Raw genomic sequence first — 25,858 nt, forward strand, 5'->3', positions numbered from 1 at the left:
CCTGGGCTACATAGTGAGTTCAAGGTCAGCCTGAGCTACATAGCGAGACCCTGTCTCAAAAACAAAACGAAACAAGTGAGGCTCATCTCCAAGCATCCATCCCATGCTCTGAGACTACATGAGGAGGCCAATCAAGTCTATTCCCTTTCAAAAGCTGGTCCCACGGGTACCACTAGCACTTGTGGGCAATGTGGACTCTGGTGTGGCCTGGGAACCCAAGCCCTTGTTAAGGAATGACGTGGGTGCTCTGACCGGAAATTTGGAGAGGAAGCGGACATTGACACATGGCTAGCCATCCACTGGGAGAGGTCTGCATCTGTGTACCAAGTCGTCACACTGGCAGGAGTGGGGCTTGGGAAATGTCGGAAACAGGACAGGAGAGGAAGGACACGTGCGTGGGCCCGGCTCTGCTCTGCTGTCTCTCTGGAGAACCCCTCCTCGAGCCACCCTTCCTGTCTCCTACTTATCAGAAAGTCGTGTCTGTGTCCCAGTCCCTGAAATGTCTCAGGGTCCCAGAGGCCTGGGGAGGCTTCCAAATTTAAACCAGTAACACAGACGTGGGGCAGCATCACCCGAGAGCTGTATTACAGCCATGCGCCTGGGTACATATTTATCTATGCCTGAGACTGTCATCTCTTTTTAAAGAAAAAGCCACCTCCCCCAAGTGGGAAAAATGTATTGTTGAACAAATACTCAGGAAGACTGCTCAGAATGATGGACTGAGTGGAATTAGAAAAAAGCAAAGCTGCTTGCCGCACATCGTCAGCCGGCTATATTTGGGGGTCTGATCCAGGGTGGCTGCCAGGAGTCCACACAGCCTCAGGCTTTTTCCGTTTCTATTTATAACTGTGCACATTCACCCACGAAAAATGCAGGGGACATCGGACTTTGGTTTTAAAATGTCTAAAATGTTCTGAATGTATCAGGTTACGGCACGAGAGAGCCTTTTTGGGGCCATGATTAGCCTTACTTACGGGACAAGAGATTAATCAATGGGGCAGAGGAGTCATTGGACCCTTTGGGAATTTGAAAGTATGAAAACAACTTTTAAAAACTTTCCTTAAAATAATGTAATTTACTTAACACAGCTTGACTGAGCTGCAACCACAGGGAGGGAAGGAGGGAGGGGCCAGGACGGGACCCAAGACACCAGGGCCTCTGGTCCAAGACGCTGGGGTTTTCTGAGGGAGATATGGGCTGGGAAATAGCCACAGGACAAGGACGACCCGCGCCTCAGCGGAACTGCTGGCCCACGGTACTGGGTACACAGAAGACGGAGCAGGTGTGACCGTGGTTTCCCTGTTGTGTCTCAGCATCCTCCCCTGGCCTTTCCAATAGCCCTTCTCTGTGCAAGGGGGAAGTTGAGTTTCCGTCCTAGGTTAATCACCTGACCTGACTTGGCCAATCACTGCAGTCCATCTCCCCTTGTACACAGTGATTGGTTTAAGGGTGACCACACCCTCCAAGGCGGACCAATCAGACTGGGTATTTGTGTTACTATGTAGGGTGAAGCCCTCCGAGCTGCTGGAAGCTATTTTGTTACCCATGAGTCAAAGAAACTACAGAAGGTGAATGAAGAGACAGAAATAAACTGGCCCCTGAGTCACCAGAATATTCCTTGTCTAACTACTCCTATTCAAGGATTTACAGTCGCCAAAGGCAATACATCGGTTCAAGTCAGTGTGAGCTGGGTGAATATTAGGTTCCAACCCAAATCACCCTTGCTGATATGGGAGGGACTTGCACATACTTCCAGGAGGAGGTGGCACAGAATGTAAAACTTGAGCCTGAGTAGGATTTAGACCAGAGAAATGACAGCGGCCTGAGATGTACTTGTGGCTGGCTTCAGGGTCCAGGCTAAGTCTAAGATAATTTCACCACAAGACACTTAACTGTCCCAACACTTAGGAGGCTGAGGCAGGAGGGTCACCATGAGTTCAAGGCCAGCCTGGGCTACACAGTGAGGTCAAGGCCAGCCTGAACTATGTCCAAACAAAAACAAAACAGAAAAGAAAAGAGCAGCCCACTGTGCAGTATGTTTAGAGACTGGCGCTCTGCCTCTGAATGTACAATTTTTAATTTCAGGCACCCATAGTGTGTGGAAGGATCCATGAAGAGAGAGTAATCTGAGGTCATGGAGTCATTCTGTTTCCCAACTGGGCAGAAGCCTCACAGTGGTGGGAAATGAACAGGAATGCAGGGGTGGGGGGTTCACACTGCTAGATTTATAAGCAAATCAGTGACTCAAAGCTTTGGACTGAGTCACTATGGATCATTTCTCTGAGCTCACAGGACCAATGTGCTCGACGGAGCAAAAGGTAAAACCCTTGCTGGACATGATTTCTTACAGTTTGGGAAACAAGCTGGAATGGGCCAGCTGGGGATGTAGCTCAGTGGTACACCGCCTGCCGGGCAAGTGCAAAGTCCTGAGTTTGATTCCTGGTACAAAAAAAGGAGAATGTAGAATGGACCAGCCTCCTCCTGTGCAGTTAGGGAGTGCGTGTGTGGTGTGCGTGGTGTGGTGTGTGTGTGTGATGCGTGTGTGTGGTGTGGTGCGTGGTGCATGGTGCGGTGTGGGTGTGTGTGTGGTCGTGTGTGGTGTGCTGTGTGTGGTGTGTGTGTGGTGTGTGTGGTGCATGGTGTGGTACATAGTGCGTGTGTGTGGTGCATAGTGTGTGTTTGTGGTGTGTAGTGTGGTGTGTGTGTGTGTGATGTGTGTGTGTGGTGCGTGATGTGTGTGTGGTGCGTGGTGTGGTGCATGGTGTGTATGTGGTATGTGTGGTGTGTGTGTGATGTGTGCGGTGTGTATGTGTGGTGTGTGTGGTGTGTGGTATAGTGCATGGTGTGTGCATGGTGTGTGTGGTGTGTGCGGTGTGTGTGGTGCATGGTGTGTGTGTGGTGTGTGTGCATTGTGTGTGGGGTGTGGTGTGTGTGTTTGTGTGGTGTGTGATGCGTGTGTGTGTTGTGTGTGTTGTGTGGTGTATGGTGTGTTATGCGTGTGTATTGTGTGTGTGTTGTGTGTCATTTGTGTGTTGTGTGTGTTGTGTGATGCATATGTGTTGTGTGTGTGTTGTGTGTCATTTGTGTGTTGTGTGTGTTGTGTGATGCATATGTGTTGTGTGTAATGTGTGTTGTGTGTGTTGTGTGTGTGGTGTGTGATGCATATGTATTCTGTGTGATGTGTGTTGTGTGTGTGTTGTGTTTGTGTTTGCGTGGTGTGTGGTGTGTGATGCACGTGTGTTGTGTGTGATGTGTGTGGTGTGTGTGGTGTGTGATGCATGTGTGTTGTGTGTTTTGTGTTGTGTGTGTTGTATGGTGCGTTATGAGTGTGTGTGTTGTGTGTGTTGTGTGTGTTGTATGTGTTTGTGTGGTGTTTTGTGATGCATATGTGGTGTGTCGTGTGTGTTGTGTGTTGTATGATGTGTGTTGTATGTGTGTTGTGTATGTTGTGTGTGATGTGTGTGGAGTGTGTGTGGTGTGTGGTGGGTGTGTGATGCGTGTGTGTATAGTGTGTATGTGTGTGATGTGTGGTGACTTCATGCCAGGGCGGTGACCCGGCATTCTGACTGGCTCTGGGGATGTGGGATGAGGTCTCATCACAGGTGAGGCTGCTGCGGGCTGCCGTGGGTGGAGCTGCGTGGTGTGGAAACGTCTGACCTCTGACCTCTGGGGGATCCTGAGCGGAACACGGCACTCAGACTTCTGAGAAGAAGAGATGAAATGATGACTTGGGACACTGAAAGGACACTCTCCTGGATGCTACCAGGGGTCAGCAGGGTGACAGAGTCCAGGCTTTGAACCAGGCAGACCCAACTTTGAATTTCAGCTGTGCCAGTCAGCTGTGCAATCCTGTAGAGATGACTTTATCTCTCAGCCTCAGTCTCTGCATATATAGCATGGAGAGAATAATGGCCTTGAACTCACTAAGTAGCCCTGCTGGCCTTGAACTCATGGCCATCCTCCTGCTTCAGCCTCCTGAGTGCCGGGGTGACAGGTGTGTGCCATCACCCGTGATCCAGAGTAATTCTAAGGAGTGTGACACACAAGGACAGCCCTGCAGTCAGCACGCACCACAGTGAAGGTCTGGGGCAGCCTGCACCTGAGCCCTTTATCTAGGTGGAAGCAGGTGCAGGGTCTAAGCAGCCGCCCAAGGGAGCCAGAGAGCCTGACTGCAGAGTCTCCCATCCCAGAGCAGAATAGATTTTTTTTGTATTTCTGATCAAAACTTATAGTGACCCTCAGGAAAGAGGATTCCAGAGCTGCTGCAGAAAGCGGCGAGGACAATGGAATGAGTGTGCTCAAAGCCAGGACTCTTTTGAGGGGATTTGCAGCAGTAGGTCTTTTACGTGATACCTTGTGTGATTTAAATGCACACCGTGTCCCTGGCCAGACCTTGTATGTGGATCCCATGCCATTCGCTCCGAGCCCCCAAGGGAGCTCCTGGATCACGGCCCGTGAACACCCAGAGAAGACCCATGGGGGTTGGTGATGCTACCAGCTGGCATTCTCTAAGCCTGCGATATTAGGGGTAACAAAGATGCGCACTTTCATCTTATGAAGCCATTGTTAAACAATCAGCATGTTTCCAGCCCCCAAGAGCTCGGTGTGGCCGGGTCTCACTATGTAGCCCAGGCCGGCCTGAGTGATCTTCATGCCTCAGCCTTCTTGCTGGGATTCCAGCCATGTGCCACCGCACCTGGCCTGAGTTTCTGTGTGAGGAAGAGCTGGCTTGTGCTTCTCCAGGCTGAATTCTGAGTGTCCCTTGGGTTTTTCTGATCCTTTGGAGCCACCATCTTGGCCATGTGTATAAACAAGGTGTTGAGGGAACCCAAATCTGTGCGTGAAGAGCAAGTGGTCTCGGAGTTCAGGAAACATCCTACTTACTCTAATCAGTGCAAACCCAGCCTGACCACTGAGATTTTGAGTCCTAAGACTCTGAATGGCAGACATCAGAGGACGTCTTAGATGTTTGTAAAATTCAGTGACCTCTTTAATCTGCTCCCCTTGAAGGAAGAGCTAAGCATCTGGACCCCAGTTTTCCAAAGTGACCCAGAATGGATGGTGGCCACTAGCTCCGCCTATGGGACTGGGTCTTTCCTGCCAGGAAGACTCCCATGGCCTTGCTGTGGGCAGTTTCTCGATAGACTAAATTGTGGCTGGCCTTGAACTCACAGAGATACTCCTGCCTCAGCCTTGCAAGTGCTGGGATTCCAGGCATGCACCGCCACGCCTGTCGTAGCTGTATTTTGATTGGAACCACTGAACTCACTGGTGAATGGACTGCAGGAAGTTAGAGAAAGGAAGTGGGCAAGGCTGAGTTTGGGAGGCCAGGGACAGACGCTGGCGGTGGAACTAGGAGCTCGGCTTGGTGGAGCTGGGTTTGGAATCTTACTAGTTATCCAAGGGGCATCATCAGGGGAAGGTGGGGGGGGGCGGGGGCGGGCTATTTATGGAGGGGTGAGGAGCCGTGACCCCGCCCCGAGGCTCCTGGCCCCTGCACTGGCACTGCTCCTGCTCACCAGGAAGTGGTGGGCTGCGCTGGGGCCGGGGCCTCATCCATGTTCGGGGCCAAGGGACACAGGCATCTCAGGGCCGCCACGGTGTGGGCACCAAATCCAGCTGGTATGGTCCACCCGGGAGGACAGGGCTGCTCCTGGCAACTGATCAGGGTCTTTGCAAAACAGCTGCAGGCCTGTTTGGAAAGTGGGGTGCAGGGAGGAAGCGCTGTCACCAGGCAGGTGAGCCAGCTCATGGCACTGGCGACCTCAGGAGGAGGAAGGTGTCCTGGGCTCTGGGCTGTGCTAAGTCACCCAGATTGTTGCCTGGGATTTTTTTTTTAAGCACTGGGAATTGAACCCAGGGCCTCTTCCTTCACTTTTCACAAAGCAATCCTTAGTGAAAAACTATAATAAATGCTGTGTCCTCCTTTTCTTTCTTTTAAGACAGGGTCTCACTATGTGGTTCAGGCTGGTCTTAAACCTACCACGTGGCCCAGGCTGGCCTTGAATTCTCAGCAGTTCTCCTGCCTCAGCCTCCCAAGTGGTGGGATGACAGTCACCAGGCTTTCTCTTATCTAAAGCACCATGAAGTGCCTTTGCAACCTGGGGCAGGATAACAGCTCTGTGGGATAGAAAGGCTTGGAGAACACCCTGCTGCTTCAGAGAAGAGCCCGAAGCGAAGAGAGATTGAATCACTTGGTCAGGGCCACAGGCAACAGATGGGGAGCACAGGTCTGAACCTAGGCTTCACGAGCCCTAATGACTTCCCATCCTTCCCACTTCCGCATCCTTCCGTTTGAGCTTCCAACCTCAAGGCTGGCTAAACCCGCATGGCCACTTCCTGGATTCGGTAAGGGCACGGTGAATTGTTCTCTGCTGTCCTTTCCATGTTGGAATGTAATTTTAAATGACCTTGGTTTTGGTTTCTCTGTTGCTTTTTTGTTAGATGTGAGACAGGGTCTTGCTGTGTATTTTAGGCTGGATTTGATTAAATTTACTATGTAGCCCAGGTTGGCCTTAATTTACCATGATCTTCTTGCCTCAGCCTCCCAGGTGCTAGGTCTGCAGGTGTGAACCACCACACACAGCTGTTGCTTTATTAAGCCTAATATTGCTGCATAAGCCTATGGCAGATATCTCAAGCAGATTTTTCACAGAATTTTTTTGTGTGTGTGTACTGGGAATTGAACTTAGAACCTTGAGCTTGCCAGGCAGCTGCTTGTGTCATTGAGCTATATCCCTGGCCCTTAAGTAGATTTTTAAAAAGCCCTTAAGTAGAACTACTAGCCATGTAGGAAGTTTAGGAGTGTTGGGTTTCCTTTCTTACAGTGCCTGGAGGTGTGGGGGATCCTAGGTGGGCCCATTTCAATACAGGTGAAAGGTTTGGCCAGATCTGGCCTAGGAACCTGTACAATTTGTTGCAATTACTGTTGGTGGGTAACGAAGTCTCCCACACCTGCTGTGTGACAGTGTATCCCACAGTGAGCAGCTGGCAACACCCACTTTACAGTGTGCATAGACTGTGGGTCAGGAACTGGGCTGAGACAGCAAGCAGGCTCTGGGACTGCTGCTGGGGACATCACAGTTGAGAGGGGCGCAGCCACCGGGGGCTGCGGTCCTGAGACCTTACCAGGCAGTGGCTGGGGGTGGGAGTGGCCACTGGCTGAGCCCGGGGTGTGAACCCACAGGGGTGAGGCTCCTTCTAGCCCAGAGTTTTCCAACACGGAGTCCGAGTCCGGTTTTCAGAGTAGGCCCGAGAACATCATGTTTGCACATTCTGCTGGGCAAATCTCAGGCCTGCCTGGATTCAAGGGTAGAAAACAATGCCTCTCTCTGTCTCTGTGTTTCCCTGGTATTGGAGACTGAACCCAGGGCCTCTCTACTGAGCTCTATCCTCACACCTTTTTGTTTTTTTTTTATTTTGAGGCAGGGTCTCGCTAAGTTACTAGGTTGCCCAGGCTGGGCTTTGATTTGAGCTCCTGCTGCCTCAGCCTCCAATAGTGCTGGGATTACAGGTGCACACCACCCTTCCTGGCACACCCTTTCTTAACAGTAGGGAAGGAGGCAGTCCAGGCCATCCTGAAGGTCAGTGATAGGAACCTTTCAGAGCTTTCAATGATACAAATAGCCTGCTGCCATGCTCCCGTGTAGGTCTGCTGCCACTGCTGTAAGAGAACGTGTGGGACCGGAGGCCCCGCTGCAGCCGCCTTCTAAGACACTATCTCCCATCATAGAAGGGCGCCTCCCCTCGGGCGTCACCGAGAACAGTGACTAAGGGCCGGGCCCTGGACTCAGACACCAGGACCATGACGGATGCCTGGCCAGCATGGGTGTGGCTTGTGGCCCAGCGCCGGGCTGGGTTTGAATCCAGTCTCTCCAGCAAGCAAGAAACCAGCCACCTGGCCCAGGAGGCAGCCTGCCGACAGCGACGGACGACAAAGGTCCATTCTCAAAGGACTCCTGAACGCAAAACTGGGCGTGAAACAAGCCTGCAGTAGGGCCAGAGGCACAGCGGAAAGTTGTCAGCAGAGGGCGCTAGAGAGGCGCCGCAGGAAGGCGGTTCCGCTCCGGCGAACCAGGGGACTCGCAGTGGGGCTGCAGAGGACTCGGACCCCGCGCAGAGGGTGCGGTGACGTGGCCCCGGACTGCAGGGCACCGGGTGACGTCCCCAGACTGGCCTCGATGCGGGTGCGTTTGTGACGCGGAAGTCTTGCGCACCGTGAGGACCATTTCTTGTTGTGCCTTTTATCAGTGCACGTTCGTAGTACAGGACGCTCAGAAGCACGGCGTAGAGGTGGTCCACGCACGCCACACGCCTTAAGGCTGGCCTGGTCCCCACTGCTCGGCGAGGCCCTCTGACGCCCCCGCAGCCTCCTTCAGACCCTATCCCAAGATAAAAAATAAAAATCCAAGGCTGGGCATGGTGGTGCGCACTTGAAATCCCAGCACTCGGAAGCTGAGGTGGGGTACAGCCACAAGTTCAAGGCCAGCTTGCACTACAAAGGAAGACCCTGTCTCAAAGACAATAAAATAAAGGGTTGGGAATGTAGCTCAGCATGAAGGCCCTGGGTTTGATCCCCAGGACCCAGACCCAAGCCCAACCCAAAAGATGTTAAGAGAGGAGACCGCTTAGGAAGTGGGAGGTGTACAGGAACTTCGTATGTTTAGCATCATTTTTCTGTAAACCTAAAACTCCTCTAAAAAATAAAATGTATTAAAACAGTCTTATTAGGTTTGCAATACATAATAAATATGCTTCTTGTGAGGGAACTGGAACATATATATATATATACACTCTTTACTATGAGACAGGGTCACTAAATTGCCCAGGCTGGGTTCAAACTTTTGATCTTCCTGCCTCAGCCTCCCAGACTGCTGTGATTAGAGGTGAGTACCACCCTACCAGGCTTAACTGTATTTTAAAAAGTCACTGATGGGGGGTGGTGAGAAAAAGGGGACATAATTAAGACATGTACATGTATTCACTCCCCACGTGAATGTATAGTAATCACGCACTGCAAACGTAATAAATATAAAAGTTTTAAAAATTTAAAAGCTGGACATGGCAGCACACACTTGTAACCTCAGCACTTGGGAGGCCAAGGCAGGATTGCTGTGAGTTGGAGGCCAGCCTGAACTGCATAGCAAGATCTTGTCTGAAAAAACAAAAAAGCAGTGCACCTCCCAGGAGCAGTATCAGCTACTAGAGCCGCTGGCAGGCTCAGCACTGATGTCAGATGTGATCTGGGCTCTGCTGAAACAGATGAGCTGAACGACGCAGCCAGGCCAGCGCGGCGCTGTGGGTTAACCTCTCCCCGGCTCGGGTTGGTTTCCACCTGTGCTTACCCTCTGCCCCAATTTCTGCAACTTTTTTTTTAGGTGGTGCCAGGGATTGAATCCAGCACTTTCACAACAGCTATACAGCTCATTCATTCATTCAATAGTTTGAGACAGGGCCTCACTAAGTTGAAAAATTGCCCAGGCTCATCTTCACCTTAGGATCCTCCTGCCTCAGCGTCCCAGAGTGTACCACTACATCCAGCTTCTTTTTTAAAGCATGGCATGTGTATTTTCCTAAGATGCTGGAAATCTGACTTGGTACAGTGAAGTGTTACTTGAAACACTGATGACTTCCTGAATTCACTGTGGCAGGCTATTTTTGGTGACTCTACTTAAAATATCCTAGGTCAAGTTCCCTAGCTGAATATCAACAGGAGTAGTCCAGATCTGAAGAGTTCCTCTGCTGGGGAAGACCCTGTCTCCGAAGAAGAAAGGCCTTGGGCTTGCCCCCGATGTCCCCTTACCCTATTTGCACACAGCACAGCCTTGGTGGGACCCACCCAGATCACAGCCACCCCAACGCCCACAACTGCCTGCAAACTAAGGCTTCTGCACCGCCATGGCTTAAGTGGGAGGAACTCTACAACTGCAAATCACACAGCCTATCATTTGGCTGTACTGAGGCCTAACCCAGAGCCTGTGCCTCCAGCTCACCTGCGCCTCCAGCCCTTTGATCTGAGACAGGGTCTAAATCACTAAGTAGCCCAGGCTGGGGTCAAACTTGCAATCCTAGGGGCTGGGGATTTAGCTCAGTGGCACAGCACCTGCCTGGCAAGCGCAAGGTCATGAGTTCCCTTCCCGGTACTGGAAAAAAACCAACCCCCCCCCCCAACCTTGCAATCCAAGTTTCCTGCCTTGGCCTCCCAAGTGCTGGGGTCACAGGTGTGCACCCTCGTGCTCAGGTGAAAATGGCTACAATGTCAATGGCGTTCTTCAGCAGTATTTACTTAACTGAAAACAAATTCGATCCGGGGATATAGCTCAGTGGCATAAGCACCTGCCTGGCTAGCGCAAGGTCCTGAGTTCAATTCCTGATTTAAAAAAAAAAAAAAAAAACAGCAACAACAACCAAAAAACTAATTTGGGGATGGGGATTCAGCTCAGCAGCACAGCGCTTGCCTGGCAAGCGCAAGGTCCTGCATTGAATTCCTGGTACTGGAAACAAAACAAAAAAACAAAGAAAGAAAGAAAACAAATCGGGGCACAGCACCCACCTGGTAAACATGAGATCCTGAGTTTGATTCCTGACACCAAGAAAAAAAGAAAACAAATGGGAGTAACGGCCGCTTCTTCATTATGTGACAATCAGCATACAAATTTGTTAGACTCTTACCACATTGGCATGAATAAATGGATTCAATCATTTCTAAGTATGTATTTATTTAACGGTGCTGGGGTGCTCCCGGTGCTAGCCCCCAGCCTGGTTTTATTTTTGAGGATCTGCTGACTTGTGCAGGCTGGTCTCACCTCGTGGTCCTTCTGCCTCAGCCCCCTTGCGTCAGTTGCCTTGTACCGAGTGACCCACGCCTCGGCTTAGAGCGGCACCGGCCTGGTGTGCGGCCGTCTGCACTGCCCGCCTGGTGCTCGGTGAGCCGCCAGTACTCACTGGGTGCGGAGATAGCATAGCACCGAAGAGCCGTGTGCAGGCAGTGCTGGCCCGGCTCGGGCTCCCTGCACCCGGGCCACACCACCCCTGGGGAACAGGGCGTTCTGGTCTCCATGGCCTGACGGAGCCTGCAGCGGCGCAGTCCGTGCACTGCGCGGTGCCTCATTTGCAGCCTGCTCGAAAGGCTGGCTCTGGCGTCGCCTCAGTCCTGGTCCGGACCACAGAAGGCAGGCTGGGGGTGGGGCGGCACCGGGGCTGAGCCTTGGCTTCTTCAATGGCAGCGGCGCTCGGCTGCCCGCTGGGCACAGGCTGCCCACCCTGCCCCCAGAAACGAGACCAGCCAGTGGCTCCACAGAGGCCGGGCAGGTCGGCTGCAGGTCACCCCGGAATGGAGGCGGTCAAGGCGTGGACCCAGAGCACGCGGTCTCCCGTGCAGAGGCGGCCCTACGGTACGGGGACCGAGCATCAAGGGTACACAGCCTGGGGTGGGAGAAACCTGTCACGGCGTGTGGCCACTGTCCCCTCAAAGCCTCCTGCAACCACGGGGACAGGAGCCAGGGTCAGCGTGAGCCCGCAGGAAGAGGGACTTACCAGTCCCAGGAACAGCCCGACGCCAGGAGACGGAGCCCTCATTCACTCACAGGGCTCACCACGTGGGGAGCCGCATCACCGCGGGGAGCTCCTCCACGGTCCTCCTGTGCCAGCCGTGCTCTCCCGCTGCCCCCGCGTGCGCCTGCTGTCCTGCCAGCGCAGCCACCTGCCCGCCCGCCCGTCCTGCCCGGGACTGCGACCGGCTATCCAGTGCTGGCCAACAGTGCCCCCTGCAGCTTTTCTGGGCTATTCCACACAGCTTTGTAATTTTAGATCTTTATTTTAAAACTTTTTATACACGATCAAACCTTTCTTCGAAAGCGAGAGGTTTAACATGGATCAATGATGCTCACAGGAATCCTGCTCCACAGACGAGTTAGTCTCTACTGCCCACACTACAATCACCACGCGCTCGTATGCCAGGCTGTGTTCGCTTTGACAGGACATGCGCGACGCACGGCGCTGGGTGACGGTGACAGCAGTCCCTCAAGGAGCTCACAGTCTAATGGTAACTACTGAGTAAACTGAGGCACGGGTGGTAAATGACTTACCGCTGAGGTAGAGCAGAGGTGCTCAGAGCAGGGACCAGCACTGGGGGAGGGCGGGGACAGCGCAGGGCGCAGAGCCCAAGAGGGCCACACACAGACGTGTGACCCCATTCACCTGCAGAAAGCGTACGGCAGGCTCCAACGTCACCGTGACTAGGTCAACCGTTACTGACGGCATTTCTGGCCTGGCCCCGAAGGCCTGCGGCCACACCCACGGGGACACAGTGACGGCTCCCACAGGGAGCCGCAAAGCGAGGAGGCTGCGCGTGGTCCTTGCACACGCAGGTGTGTGTGGACCTCACCTCCAACCTCGCCCAGGAGTGTAATAAATTAGAGAGCCAAGGACACCGCGCCTGTGGCCACCGTCCACACGTACATTCACTCAGCGTACAAGGCGGTGGCGTCACGGGACGCGTTTCACGGGAGGCTAAACATGATACAGGTATGTACAGACACTGCACTGGTCCAGGCGCACACTGGCCAGCACCCACGACTGCTGGGGGGACCCAGCATAAGGCAACTTCTCCTGCGTCGGCGACAGGAGGCCGAGGCCCCACCTGAGCGCCTGTCTCCAGGGCCCTCACAGAGAGCAGCGAGCCGAGTCACACTGCACAGCTGTTCCCGAGGCACACACACTCTGCCGGCCGCCTGGGGAGGGTGCTGCTCAAAGCCACCACTGGCCCGACTGCTGCTGCTGCTAAGGGGTGGGGCTCCCCTCGCCAGCTCTGTGGGGTCTCCGCTCCAAGGGTTTCGACTCCGCCCCGCCAGCTGCTCGGAGAGCCGTGGCCGCAGCCCCAGCTCAGTTGCTCACCTCCAGCATCTCCTCACTCTGCGGAGGTGGCTCCTCTGCAAAGGGACAGACAGACAGCTGCATGACACTGGACGCCTCCACAACGGGAGGGCTCCACCAGAACCCGTGCTCCCCTCAGTCTCGCAGGGATAAACCGAGAAACCTCTTCTGATCTTCTGAGGCCGGTAGCCCGGGAGGAATGCAGAGCCTCTGCCAGTACCGCCATGCGGGACAGGAGCTCCAGGTCACTCAGGCCCGCCTCGGGAGGACAGGAAGCTCAAGCCACCTTACGGCTGCCCGCCACCCACACACCCGCACCAAGTCTCCCTCACTGGCACCTTTCTGGGGATGCGTGGGGCGCGCGCTTGCGGCTGGGCGGCTCTGCTCCACCTCACACAGGTACACGTCGATGGGCCCCTTGGTACTCCGGATGTGCACTGTGATAGCGTCCTGGGGGGCCAGCGGAGCAGCGTTAGCCTGGCGCTCTCTGCTCCAGGAGGAAGCAGTGCCCCACACTTGCAGAGGGGCCGCTGACGGGGAGCCAGGCAGGCGGAGTCCTCCTTAGGACTTGTCTCCAGGGGGAAGAACCAAGAGGCCAAGCCACATGTGGAGACAGGAGCGTGACCAGTGGACTCGTGGGCTGGAGCTTCACAACCCTTGCTTCCGATCTACCCAGGAATGGCCACGATGCTGCTCCCAGCAGAAAGCCTCCAAAGGAGCCAGGTAGCCAGGAGCAGCTCTAGTTAGGGTTCCTGCGTCCGATGGGAGCAGGTCACTCTGCTCAGGCCCGGTCCCCTGCCCAGTAGTCTAGCTGGGCTGGCCCCTCCTGTGTCACCTCAACAGGGCGCTGGCCTCTCGGAGCCAAGCATGGCGCCACATGCCTGTAATCTCAGCATGCAGAGGCTAAACCAGGAAGACCTTGAGCTTGAGGCCAGTCTGGGCAATTGTGAGACTTCGTCTCAAAACTGTATTACAAAGGGTTTGGGGTGCAGCTCACTGGTATGGTACCTGCCTGGCATGTGTAAAACCCTGGGTTTAATCCCTAGTACTACAGGAAAAAAGGTAACCCAAGATAACCCTGAGGGGTCCCAGCTCACCCACCTGTCACCGTTGCTGCGTCCTGGCCCCAGGCAGGGGCAGGAGAGCACCTATACTACCCAGGGCCAGTATGCTCGGGGCTCAGCAGCTTCCAACCCCGGCAAAGCAACGCAGCACAGTGTGGCCTAGGTGTAGCACCCCCTCCCTCCCTCCTGTACTCCAACTCCTCTGAAGCCAGCCAGAACCCCTTCTGGGACCTGGTAGGCCAAGGACGACCTCGGTGACTCAATTCCCTATGGTCGTCGGGCACCATGTCACCTGGGAAGGCAAGTCTATCATCCTTGTGTGCTGCGCTGAGTCAGAGTTCGTCAGTGTGTGAGCTGTCTCGTATGGGCAGCCACACTGCCTACAAGGACACGACAGCCACTCAGCCACCTGACTGCAGCAAGCGATGGGCTCACAGCCACCCCCGGGACACGTGCCGTCACCTACCTCTCTGGGCGCCGGGACGTCCAGTCTGGTCTCCTCCGGGGCCTTCACTGCGATGACAATCTGCTCGTGGAAGGCCCGGATGCTGTGGATGTCCTGGTAGGTGACGTACGCCAGTGTAGGGTCCAGTCAAGGACCTAAGCGGGGTTGGGGGCTCAGGTGGGAGAACCCAGGTGCTGCAGTAGCTTTCACTTTACAAACTCCAAGTCAGGAGTGCAGTAGGCGAAACACATCACCTCCTACACGCTACTGTGACTGTGGTAAGTTTCTAGAGAGGTGTTAACAGAACCTGAGTCCCTAAACACACACATTCAGGAGGGATGGCTAGCTGCTCTTGTCCCGCGGCCCTGTCCCAAGGCACTCAGTGGGTGCCGGAAGCAAAGGACAGGGCCTGAGTGGCCACATCGTTCTTTCCCACCACACCATGGGCACATCCTGCAGTTCCAGCCAAATCACACATCAGGCACAGCAAGGCCCAGCGGCAACTAAGGATAAAATACTCTCACCACGACATGCTGCGTAAGGCAGGGATTACTTAAAACTCTTCAGTTGTTCATTTCTGGGATTTCCCACTTGATATACTTGGGCCACAGTGGACCATGGGCAAGTGAACCACAGAAAGCAAAAGCCCAAACAAGGACAGACAGCTCTGTTCAAATCCCACCTCTGCCTGTTCAGGGGTAGATTGTTCTATAAAAACTTCAGGAAAAAGTATTTGAGTTTTCATAAGCCCATCATTTCCCTAATTTGTAGAAAGTAGCGATAACTTAGAGAACAGATTTCTTAGAACTGTCATATATTCCGGGATCTCCCTTCTCTAAAATTATTTTCCACCTCATGATCTGAATGCTTTTCATCTTGTCCGAGCTTCCTGAAACTACTCATGATCCGACTTCATTGTCTTTTTTAAAAAGGTAGTGGGGTTGAACCCAGGGCCTTGCCACTGAGCTCCATCCCAGCCCTTTCTATTTGGAGACTGGGTCTTACCAAGCAGCTATGCTGCCCAGCTGGGATTTGAGATCCTCTCGCTTCAGCCTCTGGGGATGCTGGGGTTGTGAGCAAGAACCACTAGCACTTTCTCTGTACTACACACACTCTTTCCGCAGTGGGGACAAGCGTGTGGACTTGTGTTTGCTTTCTGCGGACTGCACCGTGGGAAAGGGCTGTGATGCCGCGAGGGGGCGCCTGCAGCACCAGGCAGCGTGGAGTCGGTGGTAGCTGGCGGAGTTTGGCTGAACCCAGGGTGAACGCAGTCACTCGGGGCTCTACTGACCACGCTGAGTCAGCAAGGCCCATCAGCTACGAAGAGGCAGGCGAAGGTCACAGGTAAAGGCGATATCCCTTCCCATCTATTCTCTAGAAAGCCCGATGGGAAAAACAGTGTGCACCAGGTGCTGCTTGGTCTCAACATGCAGGAGCAGCTGCTGGTAACTACAGGAAATGGATGTCCTTTTCTGGGGCAAAGGTCAGGGCCTGGGAGAGAGGTCAGCACAGGACCAGGCTCCCATGGTTGTGGACACTGGGTTTGGAGCAGGGCCAGCCCGGGCCACCAGGGGCATGGGGGATGTCTCAAGCACCACCTCAATGGCAATTCGTACTGCTTCGGAAATAAACTCTGGTTCACAGACTAGGAACGAGATGATCTTCTCCAAACCCGCAAGTATTTTACTGTCTTTATTATCATGGTCCTCACTGTCTGAAAAGTACAATGAGAACAGACTCCGCTGTTCTAAAGGGAAAGACTGGCCTGGGTCCGTGCCCGACACGCCGTACAAAGAATGCCACCCTAAGGCCCATCACCTCGAGGAGAGGCCCGATGCACTATCCGTGGGTGCCCGTGGCCAGACCACAAGACTCCACTTACTTTCACATTTAAAGGTCTCACTTTAGGGGGCTGGGGATTTAGATCAGCGGCACAATGCCGGCCTGGCAAGCGCAAGGTCTTGAGTTCAATTCCCGGTACCGGAAAAAAAACAAAAGAAAGGTCTCACTTTATATTGTGAATACACAGATTAAATCCCTAGGTTGACCCTATTACTTAATCAGCTGTGGTGGTATATACCTGTCATCCCAGCACTCGGGAGGTTGAGGCAGGACGATTGCCATGAGCTCAAGACCAGCCTGGGCTACATGAGACCCTGCCTCAACAGACAGACACAGACAGACGTACGTACAGATTTAAAGGATATCTTTCGTTCTCCTTGTCATCCGTTAACTCGAACAGCTGCTGGGCACAGTCCTTAATCAGCTCATCCAAAGCATCCTCCATGGCAGAGAGGTCAGACAGCTCCTGCTGCAGCTTCTTCTGCTGGGGCACTGCCGCGAAGCTGTTGAGATCGGATCCTCTGCGGAAGACAAAACCCGCCCTGAGCAGCGGCCATGGGACATCGAGGAGCTGCAGCTATGTATGTGCGACAAGGAGCACCATGCAATGACAGAGCCTCTGCTAACACGCTGTGGGTAGTCTCTTGCACGGTGCACGCTCTTGCATGGTGCACGCTCTTTCCGCAGAACGTTATGTTCACTATTCTTCTATTTTTCTTTTGGATTTTCTGAGACAGGGTCTTGCTATGTAGCCCAGGTTGGCCTTGACCTTGTGGTGATCCTCTTGCCTCAGCCTCCCCAGTGCTGGGACGACAGGTGTGCACTACCTCTCCTGGCTCATTATTCTTTAGACGTACCTTCTTCAGTCACTAACGGCTACTCTAGCAAGGTAAGACTAAGCAACGACTGACACGCACTTCCACCCCTTCAGCCTTTTTTTTGAGACAGTCTCAATATGCAGTCCAGGCTGGCCTCAAACTCACAGCAATCCTCCTGTCTCAGCCTCCTGCATGTTAGGATTATAGGTGTGTGCCCTGACACCTCGACTTCCTGCTCTAATTCTCATTAATGACTCAGAACACAATCCGAGGAGCCCCTGAGTGAACAGGGTACCAGGGCAAGGAACTCCTGCATACGTCGGTCCTGGAGGGTGCAGTGCAGGCTCCCGCCCACCCACCCCCTTTCTCAACCTTACAGGTTCCCCTGGTAGCAAGCGTAACTATGGAAGACTTTCTACAGCTACACTTCCTATTCATTCTCATTAAAGAAACAAAAGAAATCAAGTCCTTTGTGGGACACGGTAAGAAAATCTTACAGACTCTTACCTAGTGAAGCTCACACCTGATTTTATTTTGCTCTGCCAATCATGACTAATGTCTGGCTTGATCTAAGAACAGAACTATCACGTAACAATGGGAAACAGCAAAGGAGGAGCCGCTGGATGCCAACTCACATCCACCGGATGTGGTTCTTGGATTTCTTCTCGACCAGAGCGATGCCGTCCAGGACGTTGGTGATGTCGTACACCCTGCGCTTGCGCACGCCCAGCTTGCTCGCGACCCTGTTTAAGTCCAGGATGCCCCCGGGGGCGGATCTGACAAGATCCATAAATCTCCGAGTTAAATACACTAGCGATACATCGAAACGTGGCCTCTTCACTTTTAGAGCTTCTGGGAAAGAAAATAAGCACATTTGTAAAATTTAAGTCACATTTTCCACTCATTTAAATAATCACATACATTTCCTCTTGATCAGAAAGCGTGGACAAGTGCAGAGACGCCAGCGCACTGAGCACGGCACAGCTGACTCCAGGGGACAGCCTCCCTCCACACTGGAGGACCCTCCCCAGCCACTCGGGGAAGCTGCCTGCACCCCACGGAGGTGACGGCCCTGTCGGTCCCCATGGCGGCTCACGTCTGTTCAGAAACACCCTTTCTACAAGCTGGATGAGAGAGGATCTTAAAATTAAATTCTTTAAGAAGATGTATTTTAGGAAAAAAAAAAAAAAAAAAAAAAAAGGTTTCACTCTTATTATTTTATGTTTCTAGCCACATGGCAAACATAACCCTGTCCGACAAAGGGTCTGAAAGAGCCCAAACGGGTCCCGTCCGCGGACGAATCTGGTCCAGTGGGGGAACAGGCCGCGTGCATCTGAGGACGTCACCGCCCTCTCTCACCAGGTAAGAACAGCCCCGGGAAGCCCTCCGACCCCTCGCTTAGCCTGGAGGATGCCCTGGGGTTTCCACCTCTTCCACCGGGGTAATCTTTAAAGCAAAACTAGGAACGCAGCGTTTTTTAACAGGGTCCTTTATGCCACGATCATCATGATATCAACAACTGTTTCATGACAACTCTTAATGGCTGCATATTTAATGGCACAGAATAGTTGCTAAAACTAGTCCCATGCTGTGAATTCAGTGCCTCCAAATCTACTGTTCTGCAGTGCTTCGGTGAGCCCCCTCGATGGGTGATGAGCGGACCCGCAGCTCTCTCCGAGGTAAAGCCCCAAAGGCAGGGCAGCTGAGCTCCAGTGTCCGACGACTGCGCAGACGGAAGGTCGTAGCGCAGAGGGCGCCTCGTCTCGTGCGACAAGACCACCACTCTTCATCTTTTCCAACCTCACACTGTGAGAAGTGCCCACGGTCTGGCTGGCAGAGAGACCATGCTTAATACTTCGCTGTGAGTCTGCTCTAAACACCTGCTTTTTCTCTTCTCCCAAACACTGCCGTCAGTGGCTTCAGGTAATTGCTGCCCTCGAACAGAAGCATACAGTCTGCGAGGTTGTCTCCCAGGATGCTTACTTCTCGCCTTTTTGAAAAAACTTTTGAGACAAGGCCTTGCCATATAGCCCAGGCTAGCCTCAAACTCTGGCAACCCTCCTGCCTCAGCCTCCAGAGTGCTGGGATGACAGGTGTGCGCCACACGCCCAGTTTGGATGCCTATCCCTGCACATCGACAAGGATTTAGGTCTTTCTGAAGTAGAAGTCACAGCTCCACAACAGATCTTGGGAGACATCAGATAAGAAATTCTGCCTTTAAAAAGCATATCTTGTTATACTGTCATTAACAAGCTCAGGTTAAGGACGTTCCTAGGCTGCTTGTCCTTTTCTACAGCATGACAGCTGCTGAGGGGATATATGTAATCCTGCAGGTCTCTCAGTCTCCTGGGGCCCGAGGCTGCTGCTCCTCCTCAGACTGCCATGTGGACATCCACCGGGTCAAGGGCTGAGGGGAGGAAGCCAGCAGCAGAGTGACTTAGCGCCCAGACTTCCAGCAGGCAGTCTCCACCCTCTAGTCACCCATGCAGGCGCCACGAGGAGCAGGAAGTCTCCGGCGGGGGTCCTTGCACTGACAGCCAAGCTGCCGGCAACCCCGTGGCAAGGCAGGTGACCCTGCTCAGGGGCCTGGGGAAGAGGCCCCTAGACACAGGTCGGGTTTACCTCACTGCCACTGACCCATAATGCCTCTGGGTACACTGACAGCCGCTGCCACACACACTGCACAGGCACCACGGCCTGTCCTGCGGCGCCGTGGCTCTGGGGCGCTTATTCACGGCAGCCAGACGCTGCTCTGCCACGTGACCCCAGGAGCCCTGTCCCCAGAACTGCCCCTTGCTCCTCCTACCCCTGCTGCCTCCAGCTCAGCGCTGTGACCACATCCAGAAGGGATGGCACGTGGGGTTTCAGGTGGCATTGTTTCCAAAGCAAAGGAGGAAAAACCGCTGCATATGCACATCCTCCAGCCCCAGGACCGGCTGCTAAAAGTTCAGACTTTATAGTTCAGTGTAGCAAAGAGCAAATGTTCACTTTATGCTGATTCTCGTCACTTTGTGTGCATGTATCTCTTAATTATTAAATTTACTGGTACATTTTAGGTATACATAATGGTCACATTTATGATTGGGAGTTTTTTTTTTTTTTGAGACAGGGCTCACTATGCAGTTCAAGCTGGCCTTGAACTTGAAGTGATCCCCCTGCCTCAGCTTCCTGAGTGCTGGGATTACAGGTGTATGTCACCACGCTCCGTCTGTACGTAATGTATCTTGACTCTTTTTTTTCTCCCATTCCCTCCCCTTTCTTCAACTCCTCTTCCCTTCCTTATTTACAAAGCTTTCTTTCCATTTTTCCTTTTATAATTGTTTTTTTCCTTTCCCTTCCCTCCTTTTTCCCTCTCCCCTTGTCAGTCCCGCTCCCCATTTGAACATTTTCTATTTCACAGTATCTATTATACACTTTCAGATGCTCACACTAGAGAAACAATACGATATTTACATGTGTGTCCGGTTTATTTCACTTAAGAGTATGGTCTTCAGGTGCATCCATTTACCCAGAAATGTCTTAAGTTTATCCTTCTTTTTTTTGGTCTTTTTGAGACAGGGTCTTACTATGCAGTTCGGGTTCATCCTTCCTTATGGCTGAGTAATACTCCATTGCAGAAAAACCCCACACCTTCCTTACTGACTGATAAATGCATAAACAAGATGTGGTTTTTTAACTACTTCATGTATATTTCAAATAAATAATTTTAAGAACAGTCCATTCAACCTATAAAACCTAAAACCCAGTCAGCAATCAACTTACTTCTCATAGACACATACTGTACGTTATCTTCTAAATTAATCCTGATCTTCGATGGCTGAAAAAAAGGGAAAAGTTTGGTTCAGTAATATAAGAACAATGCAGCTGAACAGCATTTCACTCTGTAATATAAAGGTTTAAGGGCTGGGCATGGTGGCTCACGCCTGTAATCCTATCACTTGGGAGGCTGAGGCAGAAGGATCCTTGTGCGTTGAGACCAACCTGGGCTACAAAGTAAGCCTAAGGCCAGCCTGAATTGCATAGTGAGACCCTGTCTCAAAAGACAAAAAAAAAAAGAAAAAAAAAAAGGTTTAAGGTATGTCTAAAACCAATTAACAGCTGTGCATTCTCACTGTAAGGACTATAATAACAGCAGCATTTCAAAATTTTTTTGTCTCTTTGAGAGAGGGTCTCACTATGCAGTTCAGGCTGGCCTCGAGCTCATTTTGTACCCCAGGCTGGTCTTGTACTTGCAACGATCCTCCTGCCTCAGCCTCCCGAGTGCTGGGATTACAGGTATGTGCCATCAACAGCAGCATTTTTTTTTAGTAATTTTTTTCTCTAATGTTAATTTTTTTTTTTTTTGGTTTTTTTCCGCTACCAGGAATTGAACTCATGACCTTGTGCTTGCTAGGCAGGCGCTGTGCCGCTGAGCTAAAGCCCCAGCCTCCAAAGTACATTTTTGTTTGTTTGTTTGTTTCTTTTTGATACCGGGAATCGAACTTATGACCTCAGGCTTGCCAGGCAAGCGCTTATGCCGCTGAACTACATCCCCGGCCTCACCAGCAGCATTTTTAATAAGGGAAAATAAACAGGGTGAGCTGTGGCTAGCCAGACACTGTGTTGTTGGAGAAATGAAAAGGTGTTTTTTCAATTCCTGAACCAAGTAGGAAATTAGTAGTCATTCCTTACCACTTTGCTAGCTACTTCAAGAGTATCACACTTGTATAAACTGTTTGTTTTTTTGTTTTGTTTTGTTTTTTTTTTGTTTTTCTCCGGTACCGGGAACCAACTCACGACCTTGCGCTTGCCAGGCAGGCGCTTTTGCCGCTGAGCTAAATCCCCACCCGCCTCTTGTATAAACTGTTAGCAGCGCAGACACTGCCTTTGCAAAAAGTAAAGAAAGCCGTCATATGGCTGTGATCAGAGTCAGCTCTGACCTAGTGACACCATATTCTGTACAGCGTAAGCAGAGTCGGGGAGACAGTCCTTGGCTGGGACCCCAGATTCTGTGTAAACAATGAACTGCAGAGACGGAAGAGAAGACAGGGTTCCTGGTGCAGGGAACGAAGCAGAGGTGACAGGGTTGAAATCACCGGGGATGTTTGTAGCAGCCACCTGTGGCCACATCAGTGTCGGGGTTTGGAAGCGGGGAGGGCCATGACCAGGAGCTAGGAATCTGTGTCATAACCAGGAGAGCTGCCAGGGATTCTGAACAGGATGGTGCGTAACGGAGCTCGTGGCTTAGGAATACGGCATGAGTCAGGCCAGAAGGAAGCTCGAGGCCAGGTGAGCAGTCCACAGCTCTTTAGGGCAGTGTGACGGGTCCACAGCACCTGTGGCAGACGCTAGTGTCCAGAGCAAGTTACTCCACACAGTGATTCCATGGAGAGAACCCACCAGGGAGGAGCTTTGAGCTGCCAGGAGCACATGACCCGCTGGGGGTGCTGTCCCGCGGCAGCTAGTTCTCTTCTGCAGTGCGAGTGAGTAACCAGCGCCAGGACAGCACTGAGGAGCCCTGTCACAGCCAGTGTCGGTCAGGCACAGGTGACTGTCACTGCCACCCACACACGCCCTCTCTCAGTGGAGTCTGAGACAAGGCTGGCCCTCAAAGCAGAGTTCCCACAAAACCCAAAAAAGCAAATCCCCTCAACCCTGCGGGCTTCCTCCTGCTCTCAGGGCGGTGCATACACCACAGCCCCATGCGCCGCGGGTCTGCTGTCCCATCCCCTCCGAGGGAACCCCCCTTCTCACAGCGGCTCACAGGCTGGCACAGGACATTGTCAGAAAGGCTGGCTCTCGCTTCCAGCTCTGCTGTCAATGTGGATTGGCACCAGACACGTGGGAAACAGGTTCCAACCATGCTCACTGTTTCCATCCTCTGAGAGTGAACTCACACTCTAGGCAGAAGTACAGCTATGGTCCCGGGGAAGACGCCCACAGATGCAGCTCCCTCTGTGTCTCAGCTGCCGCAGGAGCGGGAGGCCAACAGAGGCACAGAGGCACTGAGGACGGAGCCAGGAGACTGCCGGCCCCCAGCTAGGACCTACACAGCGAGGCCCCAGAGGACAGTGTGCCCTCGCATCTGCAACTCAAGCCTGAACTGACCTGGCAGCTTCTTTGATGGTGGAAGAAAGACAAAATAAAAGCTGATCGGTGGGGGCTCACATTGTATGTGCTGCTCAAATTGGCTCAAGTTCCCATACTCGGAGGCCTCGGTGCCAGCGCCCCAGTGTGGGGAGCAGCACTGTCCAGGGCCCCATGGAGATGCCCCCTTCTGCCAGGCAACACAGGCTCCGGCTCACCCCACCGCCCATTAATTTTGCTTCTGCCTGCTCAAGACTCTAGAGGCAGGCAGGCAGCTTCCAGGAACCAGGAGACACTAACTGACCTCTGCATGCCAGCAGCTCATTAAAAATGTCCATTCATCAGTCTTAAACGCTGAGGCAGGTGTTCAACTCCGCTATTCTGCAGGGAAGGAAATTAACACTCAGGCACTTACAGAGTGTCCACTCCATTCATCCTGCAAGTGGACAACGGTAAACAGACAGGGACTATGTGCGGCAGCCCTCAGGGACCTTTGAAGGCCAGCAGGGGGAGGCCCAGCACTCTGGGGCCAGTGAGTGGCTACCCAATCTGTCTTGAGGATACCCTGGTTTCTCTTCAGATCCCAACCTGTCTTGGGGTCAGGGAAGTTTCTTCAGACAGGTAGCCCAAATCTAGACCCTGAACACCACAGAGATAACATGGAAACACCTATAAAAAAAATTTTAGGGGAAAGAGAGTCAGCTCCACAGCACAGATGTGTGGGCAGTTCAACCCAGACTGAGAAAACAGAAATTTGATGATCTAGGAGAATAAAAAAAAGTAGCAACATGGAGCATCTAGCAGCTATAAATACTTCAGAAGAGATAAGTCTGGAGCCAGATGAGATTATGAAGTTTCTTTTCTTTTGTCTTTTTGAGACAGGGTCTCACTATGCAGTTGGGGTGGGCCTTGAGCTCACTTTGTAGTCCAGGCTGGTATCGACCTTGCAAAGATCCTCCTGCCTCCTCCAGAGTGCTGGGATTACAGGCGTGTGCCACCACACCCGTCGATTATGAGGTTTCTATTCTACTCTATCCTAGCTCGCACAGTAAGACTGTAATAGATTCCTTCGTTGGAATGCAGAGGTTAGAGACACACCTCTTGAAGACAAGACTTTTGCCCACAAGTTTTGGTGCTTCTAACTTTGGCTCTGGGACTCTGTTATACCAGGTGGTCTGGACTGGAGTTTAACCCTGATGGGCCTTGTAGCTTTGAAGGCAAAACAACATGGGTGGTAAAATCCTTTTGGGGTTTAATGAGCAATTTAGAAGGTGATGGATTTGGGCAATTATTCTAGGCTTTTAAATAAGGCCTGGTGTTTTGGTTCTTCAATTTTCTCTTGGCTGCTGTTCTTGCAGCTTTTCCTGCTGTTCTGCAGCAGTGGCTACAGTGGAGGCTCCTGGTCTTACGGTGACTCCTCAGGGACAGTTTCCCTTCCAAAGAGTAGGAACATGCTTTGCAGCAGAATTAGTCACATGCATAGCACATGTGGAGAGTTGGGGTGAAACTGCAAGCAGCAAAGCTGGCGAGGAAGGTCCAGGCTCAAAGATAGAGCAGGCCTGGCTGGCGATTCACCTTACATGGACCTGGAGCCTGGAGATCAGACTGGAAGGGAGGAGAGGCAGAGCCCAGCACCCTGGGGGGGCACCCATTCATCAGGCCAGGACACCACAAGGTCGGTGACTGCTTGGCAAAAAGATGGACGAGTTGCATTCTGGATGTCAATTTGCATATCTACACAAGGACAATACCTACATCTGGTCATGTAAGTCCGGGAGTACTGAATGGTCTCCCACGTGAACGAAGTGCCAAGGCAGTGGAAAAGAACATGGAATGACACCCAAGTGTCAGGATAGGGAAGGGGAGGAGGGTGAGGAGAGGTCAGACGGGCAGCTGGGGCACCAGAGTACTTGGTGTTAGAGGGAGCCAAGCGCAGAGTTCCCAGCAACAGCGGTCACCCACGGCACAGAAGTCAGCAGTGAATCAGCTGCTGGAACCGAGGAGAGGGCTGGGGCCTTCGGATGTACACTCTTACAAATGGGCCAAGACAGAAGTCTCTGGCTGTGAGAGCTGCGCGGTAAGGACAGGTGAACAAGCATGACATGAGTGCAAACAGCTTTCTTTCTTTTTTTTGGTACCGGGAATCGAGCTGAGGACCTCGCGCTTGCCAGGCAGGTGCTGTGCCACTGAACTACATCCCCGGCCCAAACAGCTTTCTTCGCAAGTCTGGCTGTGCAGGAGAAAAGATACCGTCAGTGGGAGGGAACAGACTTAAGCGGGGATGGAGAGAGGATGCAATTTAGTCAAAATTTATCATCTGGAGTCGGACATTCTGACGTCTCATGGGCTTCTCCACTTACTATTTAACCATGCACTAATTATGTAACACCTCCAATTCTGACAACGATAATAACGATCATCTAGCCAGGTATGAGGTGCACACCTGTGATCCCAGCACTCAGGAGGCTGAGGCAGGTGGACTGCCTTCAGTTCAAGGCCAGGCTGAGTCACATAGCGAGTTCAAGAGCAGCCTAAACTATACAGAGACCCTGTCTCAAGGAAAACAAAAGTGTGCGTGTCGGGGGAGGGGTGTCGCAGAAAAAGGATGGGTTCATCAGGGAGCTTCGGTAACCCGGGAAGGCACAGCAAGAGATGGTGGGGGACGACCGCGAGGCTGCGGAGAGGCGCGGAAGGCGCCTGGCGGACGCACAGCCCCACCCGCGGCCCGCAGCTCTGCAGCCCGGAGCGGC

The 25,858-nt window shown here is 52.6% G+C and overlaps 1 protein-coding gene across 1 annotated transcript in view; it reads right to left on the reverse strand.

Moving 5' to 3' along the window:
• Window positions 1-11,795: 11,795 nt before the first annotated feature.
• The window catches only part of E2f6 (E2F transcription factor 6), a 14,615-nt gene continuing 552 nt past the window's right edge, over window positions 11,796-25,858 (reverse strand). The window contains exons 2-7 of the mRNA XM_005404425.2: window positions 20,805-20,859; window positions 17,678-17,894; window positions 16,590-16,745; window positions 14,404-14,518; window positions 13,212-13,323; window positions 11,796-12,929 (exon numbers count right to left, since the gene is read on the reverse strand). Coding sequence (XP_005404482.2) covers window positions 12,883-12,929; window positions 13,212-13,323; window positions 14,404-14,518; window positions 16,590-16,745; window positions 17,678-17,894; window positions 20,805-20,859 — 702 coding nt within the window. The 3' untranslated portion in view covers window positions 11,796-12,882. The remainder of the gene's footprint in view (window positions 12,930-13,211; window positions 13,324-14,403; window positions 14,519-16,589; window positions 16,746-17,677; window positions 17,895-20,804; window positions 20,860-25,858) is intronic.

Source organism: Chinchilla lanigera, unplaced genomic scaffold (genome assembly GCF_000276665.1).
Source record: "Chinchilla lanigera isolate Chin_1 unplaced genomic scaffold, ChiLan1.0 scaffold00086, whole genome shotgun sequence".
NCBI lineage: Eukaryota > Metazoa > Chordata > Mammalia > Rodentia > Chinchillidae > Chinchilla > Chinchilla lanigera.